The sequence below is a fragment of the Schistocerca piceifrons genome, chromosome 1 (genome assembly GCF_021461385.2).
Source record: "Schistocerca piceifrons isolate TAMUIC-IGC-003096 chromosome 1, iqSchPice1.1, whole genome shotgun sequence".
Lineage (NCBI taxonomy): Eukaryota > Metazoa > Arthropoda > Insecta > Orthoptera > Acrididae > Schistocerca > Schistocerca piceifrons.
In genome coordinates, this window is record NC_060138.1 from 1,050,074,821 (window position 1) to 1,050,089,835 (window position 15,015).

At 44.0% G+C, this 15,015-nt stretch overlaps 1 protein-coding gene across 1 annotated transcript in view; it reads right to left on the minus strand.

Moving 5' to 3' along the window:
• Window positions 1-10,877, minus strand: part of LOC124777477 (glucose dehydrogenase [FAD, quinone]-like) — a 49,861-nt gene extending 38,984 nt beyond the window's left edge. Inside the window, exon 1 of the mRNA XM_047252910.1 lies at window positions 10,630-10,877. Coding sequence (XP_047108866.1) covers window positions 10,630-10,877 — 248 coding nt within the window. The remainder of the gene's footprint in view (window positions 1-10,629) is intronic.
• Window positions 10,878-15,015: the final 4,138 nt, after the last annotated feature.

Genomic DNA, 15,015 nt, shown 5'->3' on the forward strand with positions numbered 1-15,015 from the left:
GAACATTTCAAGCCCTTCTTTCAGTCAAACGAAAGTGCATGGAGGTGGCCGACTGTGGATGCAGCAGACTTGGAGGACCGGGTTCCGCAGGATATTGAGATGAACCCTAGAACAAACTCAGCCAAGTGATCTGCGAATATGGTATAAGGCGAAGCACAATTATGTGTATCCTGTATGGCTATCGCAACCATCCCTATCACCTTCAAAGAGTGCAAAGATTATCAGCAGCGGATCTTCCTCTACGACGATATTGCAGAAGGATTTTGTTGATGCTTTTTGCACCAGACCATCACTGTTATGGGATTCCTGACAGCAATTCTCTTTACCCACCAAGCAACGTTTATCAGAAGTGGCATTACCAAACTGCATAATCGCCATCTGTGGGCTATAGACAGACCTTGGGGAATGTTTATGGCGTCTTATCACATAGGTTCAACGTCCGTGTATGGACAGGTATTCTTGGCGATCACGTACTTGGACCAGTTATTATTCCACAACGCCTGAACGGAGGAACGAATCTGGACGTCCCGCGGAATACTCTGCCTGGGATGCTTTGGCAATACGACAGGTTATGTGGTTTCTGCATGACGGAGCTTTACAGCTTGCTGACACCTCAGCAACATTTTCTCCGCACGTTGGATGGGATGTGGAGGCCCACTACCAAGGCCTAATAGGTCACCGGACCTAAACCCCTGAATATTTACCTCTTGGGGCATATGAAAAGCGTTTGTGTATGCTGTACCAGTTGCTGGTGTGTAGACGCTTCGACAGGGTGTTCAAGAGGCCTGTGAAGTTATTCGCAGAGAGGTCGGAACCTACGAAAGAGTGCGGCAATGCATGATGCTATGTGTGAACGCGTGCAATGCATCACAAGGGGACCACTTTGAACATCTGTTGTGACGTTCATGCGATGCAACTCTGTTCTGTGTTCTGGGACGATTTCTTGTCGTAGCACGTACACCGTCCATTTCCTTAAATATGTTCATAGGGCCTTTTTTCCTGCATTTCCAATCAGGAATCCATCCCTCCAGTTTGTCAGTTTTATTAATGTTCACCCTGTGTACCTTTGAAACTGTTGTTCAATCGAACATCCCAATGTGTCTTTTCCTTCAAAGCAGCGTATCAGAAGAGAAATTGTGGAGAATGGAGAGTATCTTGCAACGATATAGACTGCTAAATGAGACTTCACGTTATTTCTTAGTGTTGTTTCGAGAGCTTAATGTGACACCGGTAATTATCTGCGGCCCACAGCTAAATACTAAATTTATGCACTGTGCTTGGTTTCCCATAAATCAGGAAACTCATATTTCCATTGGCAGAGAAATGTGTGGAGAATTTCAGAACCCACGACATATTCCATTGAGACGGTTACGGAAATTATTTATTTCACGAAGGATATTTAGGAATTTGTGCAGTTTTTAAGTGTTAACTACTACAGTTTGCAATTACGACCACGAATTGCGTAAAGAACTATAGGATCTTAATCGAACGGTGCATTTTAACTCAGTATCTATAATTCTTCGTTTAAAGGTGAATGAAGAAAGCTTGCTATGGACAGAGGCCGCACCTCGGTTGCAAGGAAAATAACATCGCTCTGGCTAGCGGTCGCCGGTGAAAGAGGTGCGTACTGTGCAACGATATCGTAAAACCAGAAGACAGGTTTATGCATGCGCTTGATTACGGCAAGAGAGGAAATGTCTGATATAGCAGAGTAAACTCGTCGACGTCAATACTTCCTGTGAAGGCTATGCCGCACCTGGAGTAGTTATGGAGCCATAGCAGATCCGGGAATTTCGAGGCCCGAGGCAATTTGTGAACGCCGAAAACGTATTTGGGGCGCTAGCTGAATTGGTTTTGATTTCTTTTGAAAAGTAGTAACTGCCGTTTCTGCTCTAAAGCTTTATCGTAAACTCCTATGGTGGACCTATCACGGGTCTGGCGCAGAACGGAGCCGAATGACCAATGGGAGCTATGTTAAAACGATTTTTGTGAGATAGCCAATCAAAATCGTTCCGAAGCAGGTAAGTAAATTTGACAGTGAGTGTTACTGACGTGGCCGGTCTGAAGAGTAGTAGTGAATGCATACTGCGGTGACACAGTGTAAACGCAGTGTATGATCCGCCCGAAGGAAGTGGTTGGAAATTCTACCTGCATCGGTGGAAAATGATGAGACTCAATTTTCGCAGTGCCAGATAATTCACAGAGGGGAACTCACTGTAATTAATAATATTGGAAAGGATTGGGGGAGGGGGGGGGGGGGAGGAAATGGTTCAAATGGCTCTGAGCACTATGGGACAACGTCTGAGGTCATCAGTCCCCTAGAACTTGAACTACTTGAACCTAACTAACATAAGGACATCACACACATCCATGCCCGAGGCAGGATTCGAATCACCGACCGCAGCGGTCGCGCGGCTCCAGACTGTAGCGCCTAGAACCGCTCGGCCACACAGGCCGGCCGGGTGGAGGGGGGGGGGGAGAGTGGGAGAAAGGACCTCTATTCGGTAAAAGACGGGAAGACGTAAAGTTTTGGGTTACAGTTACCAGGGACGACTCAAAGTTTCTAAGGGTATTACCAAGACGTAGCTAAGCCTAACGCTTCATTGTGAAGAAGGTATCGAGTCGAATTTAAGCGAAATTAATAAAAGAGCTTCACTTTTAATTTTATGTTGGTGTGTACTTTTTAGTAGTTAATGTGTCCTCTATTAACGTCGTCATGTATTTTGTGTTATCACTTTATCCCTGTGTGCGCCGTAACCTTATTGTGTGTTAGATACAAGTGAATGGAAGAGCTGTTCTTTCGATTCTATTTATTGTTGTGAATCTTGATATCTTTGCAGTTCACGAGGCGTATGAACGAATAATTGATCTTTGAGCCAGGAGCAGTCAGAGCGTCATTATGATTCACAGTTGGGAAGTGACCCTGTTCTCGCAGATTTCTTATTGAGACTAACAACCCAATTAAATTCAGTTGCAAAACTGGGAGCTGGTGATGTTGGAGGCAGCTGGACATGGACTCCTTCTTTTTCGTGGCTAAACGAAAGTGTGGTAAGTCAAATGTTACACATTACTTTTTGCTTACACAAAGTGAAATACGTCTACAGACGTTAAAGTAACCTCTGGCGTGCCACAGGGGAGTGTTATGCGACCATTGCTTTTCACAATATATATAAATGACCTAGTAGATAGTGTCGGAAGTCCCATGCGGCTTTTCGCGGATGATGCTGTAGTATACAGAGAAGTTGCAGCATTAGAAAATTGCAGCGAAATGCAGGAAGATCTGCAGAGGATAGGCACTTGGTGCAGGGAGTGGCAACTGACCCTTAACGTAGACAAAAGTAATGTATTGCGAATACATAGAAAGAAGGATCCTTTATTGTATGATTATATGATAGCGGAACAAACCCTGGTAGCAGTTATTTCTGTAAAATATCTGGGAGTATGCGTGCGGAACAATTTGAAGAGGAATGATCATATAAAATTAATTGTTGGTAAGGCGGGTACCAGGTCGAGATTGATTGGGAGAGTCCTTAGAAAATGTAGTCCATCAACAAAGGAGGTGGCTTACAAAGCACTCGTTCGACCTATGCTTGAGTATTGCTCATCAGTGTGGGATCCGTACCAGGTCGGGTTGACGGAGGAGATAGAGAAGATCCAAAGAAGAGCGGCGCGTTTCGTCACAGGGTTATTTGGTAAGCGTGATAGCGTTACTGAGATGTTTAGCAAACTCATGTGGCAGACTCTGCAAGAGAGGCGCTCTGCATCGCGGTGTAGCTTGCTGTCCAGGTTTCGAGAGGGTGCGTTTCTGGATGAGGTATCGAATATATTGCTTCCCCCTACTTATACCTCACGAGGAGATCACGAATGTAAAATTAGAGAGATTGGAGCGCGCACGGAGGCATTTCGGCAGTCGTTCTTCCCGCGAACCATACGCGACTGGAACAGGAAACGGAGGTAATGACAGTGGCACGTAAAGTGCCCTCCGCCACACACCGTTGGGTGGCTTGCGGAGTATAAATGTAGATGTAGATGTCGATATACTTGTAAGTGAAAACATAGACCTCCGAACTATCACATAACCAATTATCGCCTTACCGTCACGACGGCACCATTATCTACAATGAGGTGACAGAAATTCAGTATGCAGTTTAATATCTTGTCGGACTTCCTTTTGCCCGGCGTGGTGCAGCACCTCGACAAAGAAGGGACTCGGCAAGTCACTGGAAGTGGCCTGCAGAAATACTCAGCCACGCTGCCCCTATAGCCACACATAATAGCGGAAGAACTGCCGATGCAGGAATTTGTGTACTAACTGTCCTCTTCAGTATGTCCCATAAATTATCGACAGGATTCATGTCGTGCAATCTGGTGGCCAAATCATTCACGCGAACTATCCCGAATCTTCTTTGAACCAGTCGCGAACTGTTGTGGCCCAGTGACACGGCACACTGTCATCCATTAAAATTCCATTATTGAAAGGCAGCAACTGGTCTCCAAGTAGTCGAATATAACCATTCCCAGTCAACGGATCGGTTCACTTGGACCAGAGGATCCAGTCCATTCCATGTAAACACAGGCCATACCATTATGGAGGCACCGCCAGCTTGCACAGTGCTTTGTTGACACCTTAACAATGGTTTCGTGGGGTCTCAGACACACTCGAACCCTACCGTCAGCTCTTGCCATCTGAAACAGGGACGCGTCTGATTGGGTCACGGACCCAACCGTTATGGTCACGAGCCCAGGAGAGGCGTTGCAGACAATGTCGTTCTTTTAGCAAAGGCGGTCGCGTCGGTCGTCCGCTGCCATCGCTCATTAACGACAAATTCCGCAGCCGCTCCTGAAGTACACGTTCGTCGTACATCTCACATTGATTTCGGCAGTTATTTCACGCAATGGCGCTCATCTGTTAGCACAGACAACTCAGTGCAAATGCCACTGCTCTCGGTCGTTAAGTGAAGGCCGTCGGCCACTGCGTTTTCCGTGGTGAGGAATGATGCCTGAATATTCGGTATTCTCGGCACATTCTTGACACTGTGGATCTCGGAAGATTGAATTCTTTAACGGTTTCAGAAATGGAAAGTCCGATCCGCCTAGCTACAACTACCATTCCGCGTTCAAATTCTGTATTTCTTCTCGTGCAGCCATAATCACGTCGGAAACCTTTCCACGCTAATCGTCTGAGTACAAATGTCAGCTCCGCCAGAGCACTGCCCCTTTATACTTTGTGTACGCGATGCTACCGCCATCCGTATACGTGCATATCGCTATTCCATGACTCTTTGTCACCTCAGTGTATTAGACGATTCCTGAGGACATTCATCTCATTCAGAACCAAATGTACGTTTTTCACATCGTATCCGCTAATATGTGAATACGGTCGCACATGTGGACGACGTCATTTTAACAGTCAACATATACATTCCCGTAGTTCAGAATGAAGTACAGAATGGTAATTAGCTTTCGTAAGGTTTTTAAGAACGGAATGTATCCACATAATTGATCTGCTTTTCAGTAGTTGTATGTGGTTACAGTTACCGCTTGAGAATGGCACACATGCTGAAATTGCGGTCTCAGATATATTCAGCAACCTAAGTGGAACGTATATAAGCACTCCGTCTTCAGGCCACGAGTGGCCTACCGGGACCATCCGATCGCCGTGTCATCCTCAGAAGAGGTTGCGGATAGGAGGGGCGTGGGGTCAGCACACTGCTCTCCCGGACGGTATGATGGTATTCTTGACCGGAGCCGCTACTATTCGGTCGAGTAGCTCCTCAACTGGCATCACGAGGCTGAGTGCACCCAGAAAAATGGCGGCCTGGATGGTCACCCATCCAAGTGCCGACCACGCCCGACAGCGCTCAACATCGGTGATCTCACGGGAACCACTGCGGCAAGGCCGTTGCCAAGTGGAACATATGGTTTCTCAAATCCTGAAGTACTGTGTGTCCAAATAAACTGTACATATTGTTTGTGGGGTGTTCTCTAACATATCATGAATTTTAAATCATGATAACTTTTAATTATTATCCTATTAGCGTTCCACATCTACCTTTCCCAATATATGTATTTCTAACGGGAGTAATTACCTGCTTAGTTTTCCTCCTGTTTCCATATTTACTTCTACACTCTGCAAACTACTCCTAATGGTCGTGACAGATGGGCATTTTGTTGGAGAATGTATTATCCTCTGAACCAGTTTAATACAGGGTATTGGTTATATTTCTGTAACACTTCAGAATTCGAATCAAGAGCAACTGCCGATGCGTAATTTAGAAGTAGATATCTCTGATGTAGCGAAGCAGCTTAAATCACTTATCAAAGGCAAGGCCTCCGGTCCAGATTGTACACCTGTCACGATCCTTTCGGAGTATGCTGATACAATGACTCCATATTTAGCAATTAAATACAACTGCTTGCTAATAGAAAGATCCGTACCTAAAGGTTCGCATCTTGCACAGGTCATCCCAGTACCAAAAAAAGGAAATTGGAGTAATCCACTGAATTACATACCCACATCACTAACGCCGATTTTTAGATGATTCTGGAACATATACTGTTTTGGAACGATAAGAATTCAGAAAAATTCGTTCTTGTGACACACAACTAGCTCTTCATTCTCACGAAGTAATGAGTGCTATCGACAGGGGATGTCAAATTAACTCTAATTTTTTTAGATTTCGAGAAGTTTTTGACACCGTTCCTCACAAAATACTTCTTATCAGATTATGTGCTTATGGGGTATCGTTTCTCAGTTGTGCGATTGGTTTCGTGAGATCCAGTTCGTAGTAACTGACGGAAAGTCATCAAGTAAAACATAAGTAAAATTAGAAGGAAGGCCATTATTGGCCATAATGTTGATGATTTATTAACAGCAAAATCGATTTCAAACTTTTGCATCGCATTGGTAGACGGTAGCAGAGTTTCAAAAAACCGACCCTATAATTGTGTTGCGCTCTATATTTATGTCACTGGGGCCTCACCAAATCAGTTACAGTCACAATGGTGTGGTGACTGCACCCAGGAAATGTTTTTAGAACAGCGAGTGTTATAGTGTTCTAAAGCAGTCCATACACTACTTGCTGCAGCATTTCTGTGTCATGAATTTTTCTCAGAGGCGGAGAGACTTTGATAGAGAAAAACCAGTCGCCGTCATGGGAGATACCTGTCGATGACGGGTATAGTCCTTGACTACCGGAGTTCGCATCTACGAATAAACAGACGGCAGTGCGGTCACTCGCCAGTTCACTGCTGTATAGCAATAACAGTTGAACACCTAAGCCATTTGAAATCACCACTTCGCTATGGGATGCAGGTGCCACTGTCACACATGTGCCCCTCCCCCCCCCCCCCCCCATGTGCATACGAACACAGTATGTCAAACGGGGAAGAGATCGGCATGGGCATGAGCGCAGTGACACCGTTCCTTATTCGAAGCGAGGATTAGGAACCGTGACTGATGAGTACTTGTTACACATCCATTGCAGTGCTTAAGTACATTGTGAATCATATGAGACAAAACGACAACAGGACGACATTCACGCCGCTTAGAGGTTTTCTCTGGTTGGGGATGTTCAGATGCTTATAAAGGATGGAATGTGGTTCTCGATGCTGGCAACTAGATTTTTTTTTTTAGTTTTATTTAAATTCCATATTTAAAAACAGATAGAACTGTTGTTTAATAAATATTCAAACATATATTTCTTCAGCAAAAGTACTGTCTTTTCATTTCTAGTTAATTTTCTCATGAAATTGAGAGTAAAAAAGATAGTGAGGTGGCAAAAGCCTGCGACCGGGCTATAGGTCTCCCTGAAGGTGGAGTACAGCCTTCATCCACCGCGGCGCTAGGAAGGGGCGAGTAGCTAGCCCATCCCCCCGGCCGACTTTCGCCCCAGTGGGAGGGTCCCCGGTACTCCTTTGATTCCAGGATGAGTGGACCTGGGACCACACTGGACGGGCTGGATGAGAAAAATCGTCCACCCCTCTCCAGGATTGGACACGGGACTTGAAAGTTCGGAGTCTAGTACTCTAGCCACCAGGCGACCATTTCTCAACACTCGTGTCACGACACATTAGTGTGTCACGAATACGTGTAGGGTGTGTCGTCAGATTTTTAATGACTTCTAATCTTCCTCAGATGAAACGTTCAGAACAGAAAAGCATTGTCAGCAAATCGTCTCTTGGTGTAACCCAACATACGAGAAATCGCTCACCATTGTACGTAATTACACACATTCAAAAGTGTATCCTATCGTAATAATTGTATATTATTTGCATTCAACTCTAAAACATTTTTTGTGTTTTCATTTTTGGATCTAGGAAAAAAGCCACATGCAGGGGTGTCGCGGAAGTTTCAAACGAACTTTGGTGAGCCCCAAAGAAATAAAATGGTAGAGAAACGCGGTACTAGGCCACCACGACTGCAGAAAATGTCAGTATTCATAGTGAATGAAATAAATTAATGCATTTATTTTTTGTTTAACAAAAAAAGCATATGAATTATATGTATAAACTAAAGAGAGTTATTATTATTAAAAACTGTGATTCATTATTTGTTAGTTTCCACTCTACTTACATATAAATATAGTACTTAAATAAGCTTAAAACAATCGCTATGCTGAGATCATCGGTCCCTAAGCTTACACACTACTTAACATAACTTAAGCTAACTTACGCTAAGGACGACACACACAATTATGCCCGAGGAAGGACTCGAACCACCGACGAGGGGAAGCCGCGCGGACCGTGACAAGACGCCTCGGATCGCTCGGCGAACCACTATTCGTGACAGTTCAGTTATTGACTTTACGATTACAAACCACTACGCACTCCCTCCAGCTACTAACGAATACAGTAAAACAAAAGAAACGCGTAAAACAATTTTAATGTGTCGTTTATTATTCAATCCAAGTCTGTATTTCCGTCACCGTGTATCATCTTCAGAGCTAAGTTTTTACAACAGCAAGTTGTTGTCAGTATCGGAATCACACATCAGAACACAGTATTCTTTTGTGAGGTTGGGGTACAGGTACGACGCAACTACTTAGCTCTGAAGATGAAGGAGATCAAAACCGAAAATTAAAACTATTGTAGACGTCAATACCATCGCTGTGCTACCTCGACTAAAATGTCAGATATAGTGAAGCTAGAAATGTTTTGTTGGGAAAATCTAGAAAATCGAGGTCGGCCAATATATATACACGTACTCCCACACAATCTAACAGGCCATCTGTAACATAAGCAAGCCTGTAGACCACCCTATCGTTCCGAATTATGTCAAAATGTTTTGAGTAACACTCCACAGACACCACGATCCTGTTGTGAAACAACCTCTGTTATGCTCAGCCCCAAACAACCTCCGAGAGCTGTAGACAGATGTTGAGCGACAGTGGATCAGGTCGCGCCATCGCCATCGGGTCTAAACGGGGCTCTAAACTGCTAATGACTATATCTGCCACAGCGCGGATCCTACTTCCTTTGTGCGACTGTCTCGTATAGTGCTCGGAGAAACACGTTTCATGGTACCCGACAAAGCGAGGGTAAAAACCATTGTGGGAGCGGGTCCTGAACAATTACAGAATTGTTACTTCTTAAGTAATAGAACCCAGTACGTTGTCCTCGTTGGTGAGTGTTCATCGGAGGTGAGGGTTTCGTGTGGAGTGCTCCAGGGAAGTGTGGTAGGTCCGCTGCTGTTTTCTATCTACATAAATAAACTTTTGGATAGGGTGGATAGCAATGTGCGGCTGTTTGCTGATTATGCTGTGGTGTACGGGAAGGTGTCGTCGTTGATTGACTGTAGGAGGATACAAGATGACTTGGATAGGATTTGTGATTGGTGTAAAGAATGGCAGCTAACTCTAAATATAGATAAATGTGAATTAATGCTGAGGAATAGGAAAAAGAATCCCGTAATGTTTGAATACTCCATTAGTAGTGTAACGCTTGACACAGTCACGTCGATTAAATATTTGGGCGTAACATTGCAGAGCGATATGAAGTGGGACAAGCATGTAATGGCAGTTGTGAGGAAGGCGGATAGTCGTCTTCGGTTCATTGGTAGAATTTTGGGAAGATGTGGTTCATCTGTAAAAGAGACCGCTTATAAAACACTAGTACGATCTATTCTTGAGTACTGCTAGAGCGTTGGGGATCCTATCAGGTCGGATTGACGGAGGACATAGAAGCAATTCAGAGGCGGGCTGCTAGATTTGTTACTGGTAGGTTTGATCATCATGTGAGTGTTACGGAAATGCTTCAGGAGCTCAGGTGGGAGTCTCTAGAGGAAAGGAGGCGTTCTTTTCGTGAATCGCTGCTGAGGAAATTTAGAAAACCAGCATTTGAGGCTGACTGCAGTACAATTTACTGCCGCCAACTTACATTTCGTTGAAAGACCACAAAGATAAGATAAGAGAGATTAGGGCTCGTACAGAGGCATATAGGCAGTAATTTTTCCCTCATTCTGTTTGGGAGTGGAACAGGGAGGGAAGATGCTAGTTGTGGTACGAAGTACCCTCCGCCACGTACCGTATGGTGGATTGCGGAGTATGTATGTAGATGTAGATGTAGATGTAGAGTTTCAAGAGGCTTCGCTCCAGTTTCTGTTGGAATAGAGGCTTTCGGCCTGCTGACCTGTGTCCGCGCATGTAGATCATGTTGTTGATGGCGCTGGTGCCTCCCAGGGCGCGTCCCGTGGCGATGTGGCAGCGGTCGTGCTTCTCCCCACGGCAGGCGCTGGTCTGGGGCTGCGTGCGGTGCTCCCAGATGTGCGGCGGGGCCACCGAGAGGCCCGTCAGGCCGGGCACCTCGGTCCAGTGCGGGAGCTCGGAGCCCGCCTCCAGCAGCAACACCTGGAAAGGCCTTCGTAAAGCTTTCACCATCTTTGGCGCAATTACGGACTTAGTTTGCGAAGTTAGTGGAACGCAAATGTTTAAAAATATACATGGCAACACTTTGCTATTGATGACGTATACTGTTGTTGTGGTGGTTTGATGGAGATCTCCATGAAGCTTCCCCCCATATCACTCCCTCCCTCCCCATGCAGACCTCTTCAACTCTGCACAACTGTTGAAAACCATGTCCAACGTGGTGTCTAGTCAACCTTTGGTCTCTATCTTAGCTGTCATCTCACACTTGAATCATCCAACTGACAATTGCTTGATGCCCCAGGACCTGCCCTATCAGACGATTTCTTCTTTTAGTCAAGTTCAGTCGCAAACTGAATTTTTTTTCCCTAGATGAGTTCAAGATTTCATTACTTATGCAATCTGCCCACGTAATATCATACTGAAGCACTTTCTTTCAAAAGCTTCTACTCTCTTCTGCTCTGAACTGCTTATCGTTCGCATTACACGTTGTACAAGGCTACACACCATACAAAAAGACTTCGGAAGAGACATACCAACACTTAAATTTATATTCCACATTAATAAATCTCTCTTTTTCTGAAACTATTTCCTTGCTGTTATCAATCTGCATTATACAGGGTGTTACAAAAAGGTAAGGCCAAACTTTCAGGAAACATTCCTCACACACAAAGAAAGAAAATATGTTATGTGGACATGTGTCCGGAAACGCTTGCTTTCCATGTTAGAACTCATTTTATCACTTCTCTTCAAATCACATTAATCATGGAATGGAAACACACATCAACAGAACGTACCAGCGTGACTTCAAACACTTTGTTACAGGAAATGTTCAAAATGTCCTCCGTTAGCGAGGATACATGCGTCCACCCTCCGTAGCATGGACTCCCTGATGTGCTGATGCCGCCCTGGGGAATGGCGTATTGTATCACAGCCGTCCACAATACGAGCACGAAGAGTCTCTACATTTGGTACAGGGGTTGCGTAGACAAGAGCTTTCAAATGCCCCCATGAATGAGAGTCACGAGGGTTGAGGTCAGGAGAGCGTGGAGGCCATGGAATTGGTCCGCCTCTACCAATCCATCGGTCACCGAATCTGTTGTTAAGAAGCGTACGAACACTTCGACTGAAATGTGCAGGAGCTCCATCGTGCATGAACCACATGTTGTGTCGTAGTTGTAATTGCACATGTTTAGCAGCACAGGTAGAGTATCCCGTATGAAATCATGATAACGTGGTGGAAGGACATAGGGCCCAATCAAGACATCACCAACAATGCCTGCCCAAACGTTCAGAGAAAATCTGTGTTGATGACGTGATTGCACAATTGCGTGCGGATTCTCGTCAGCCCACACATTTTGATTGTGAAAATTTACAGTCTGATCACGTTGGAATGAAGCCTCATCCGTAAAGAGAACATTTGCACTGAAACGATTGACACATTGTTGGATGAACCATTCGCAGAAGTGTACCCGTGGAGGCCAATCAGCTGCTGATAGTGCCTGCACACGCTGTACATGGTACGGAAACAACTGATTCTCCCGTAGCACTCTCCATACAGTGACGTGGTCAACGTTACCTTGTACAGCAGCAACTTCTCTGACACTGACATTAGGGTTATCGTCAATTGTACGAAGAATTGCCTCGTCCATTGCAGGTGTCCTCGTCGTTCTAGGTCTTACCCAGTCGTGAGTCATAGGCTGGAATGTTCCGTGATCTCTAAGACGCCGATCAATTGCTCCGAACGTCTTCCTGTCGGGACACCTTAAAATCGTTCTGGAAATATGTCTCGATACAAACGTATCGCGCCACGGCTATTGTCCCGTGCTAATCCATACATCAAATGGGCATCTGCCAACTCCACAATTGTAAACATTGCACTGACTGCAAAACCACGTTCGTGATGAACACTAACCTGTTGATGCTACGTACTGATGTGCTTGATGCTAGTACTGTAGAGCAGTAAGTCGCATTTCAACACAAGCACCGAAGTCAACATTACCTTCATTCAATTGGGCCAACTGGCGGTGAATCGAGGAAGTACAGTACATACTGACGAAACTAAAATGAGCTCTAACATGGAAATTAAGCGTTTCCGAACACATGTCCACATAACATATTTTCTTTATTTGTGTGTGAGGAATGTTTCCTGAAAGTTTGGCCGTACCTTTTTGTAACACTCTGTATATACTCCTTACTTTGGTCATCATAAGTTATCTTGCATGCCTAATAACAAGTCTCACCCAATGATATTGCTTACCTTCTGATCTTATTCACACATAACAACTGACTTAATTAGACTACCATCGATTACTTCTGTTTTACGTTTATTGTTGTTCATCCCACAAGCCCTTTTCAAACCGTTACCTTTTCGTATTTGATATTGCATTAGTATACTTCAAACTTTTTTTCTTCTCACTCAGCTGTGATTCCCTTTCCGAATTCCTCCTTGGTTTTCTGTTCTGCTTCTTCAGTACGATAAATAACATCGACGAAAGGCTATAATCTTTTCTCACTACCTCCTGACCTATCGCGTCCATGTCTTTCGACACTTAAAATAGCTGTCAGGTATCTACTCAAATGAATGCTGTTAGTAATTTTAAATATTATTCATACATGAGTAGCATGTGGAGGTTCCAGAATATTTTGACCTCTAACCGTTCGCTGAAGATCACGAAGGTAGTCACGTGAATGTCACATGCCTCATACATCACAAAACGTATCCCACGTATCTATTGCGGGGCATGCCCTTTTCTCTGTTTATTTACGATATCACAAACCAAAGTCATATCTCCTCTCCCCCAATCACAGTGCACTATTTCAGCTGTCCTTAAAATGAAACAGTGAAACAAAATGGGGCCCCAGAGCAGTCTTTTAGCTGTGCTCAAAACTGTGCAAGTGATCTAAATTTACTACATGATGTTAGATAGTAATTATTTCGAAAATTACGAAAATAATGTAAGATTAATTTGCAGTTTTTGCACAGCACAGACACACACACACACACACACACACACACACACACACACACACACACAAAACAAAATGCTTCTGTGAAGTGTTACTATGCTATCTCCATGCATAAAACATGTTAAATGTTTTGTATATTCGATCTGAGGCTACGTTATTGGAAGCTCATGAAACGAAGTGACATCATACGACGCTTATATAAGTTTTTCAGTAATGTTTCACCATAGCAAGCACCACTTGAAGAGGAAAGAAGGTAACGCCTTATTTTGTACACTAGAGGCGTACAATACATAAAATTTATAGGGTGTTATAGCTTTTTATTCCCAATCATATAGGCCTATTCGTCGTTATGTACGAAAACTACTTTAAAGGAAAGCAACATTTACCCATTGCAACTATGATGTCACGGATCTCCAAAACTGTATTTCCCATGATCAACTACTAATAATACAAAAAAATAATGCTCCAAAATATGACATATAAAAACACACAACGTAGTCACAGCCAAAGGAAGTGGCCAAGTTGCGTTACAGTTTGGCAATAAAATATTTTGACTTGATCTTTATTGCAATTTATCGGTTAAACTACGTATCTTGCGAGAAAACAAGAAGAGCTTGAAACGCGTACGTTTCAACCAGCGATGGCGAGGCATGACAGAATCTCTGACCAGAGAGTTATATACCGTTGCTAGTCTGCGCTTGACTGCGCAAGAGTTCAGTGGTTGTACGTAGCGAGTCGCGAGAGCATGCAGTTGCGAGTTAGCAGTTGCCAGTTGCGAGTCAGAGTTGTGTGTGAGGAGTCGGCAGGCGTCGACATGGGTCTCTGGTCAAGGTTCGGGACGAGGTATATTGTTAAATGAGGTAATAAAGCAGCATTGCGCACATCTGATAATGTAATGTATGTTAATTGTAATTAATTTGTTCAAGAAATGCCCCAATAATAATTTTGTTTCCAAAGCAATCTTTTTTAAGAAAAGAATCATTCGAATTGAAACAATATTTCCTATGCTTTTCCTCACAGAATCAAATTATCAGATTAATTATTGCACAGGGCCTAAGGTCAGCGATGCTGCACTTCAATTTATCAGATTAATTATTGCACAGGGCCGTAGGTCAGCGCAGCTGCCTTAATAAAATTTATCAGGTTCATTTTAGCGTTGATTTTGTGGGGATTTAACATTTTT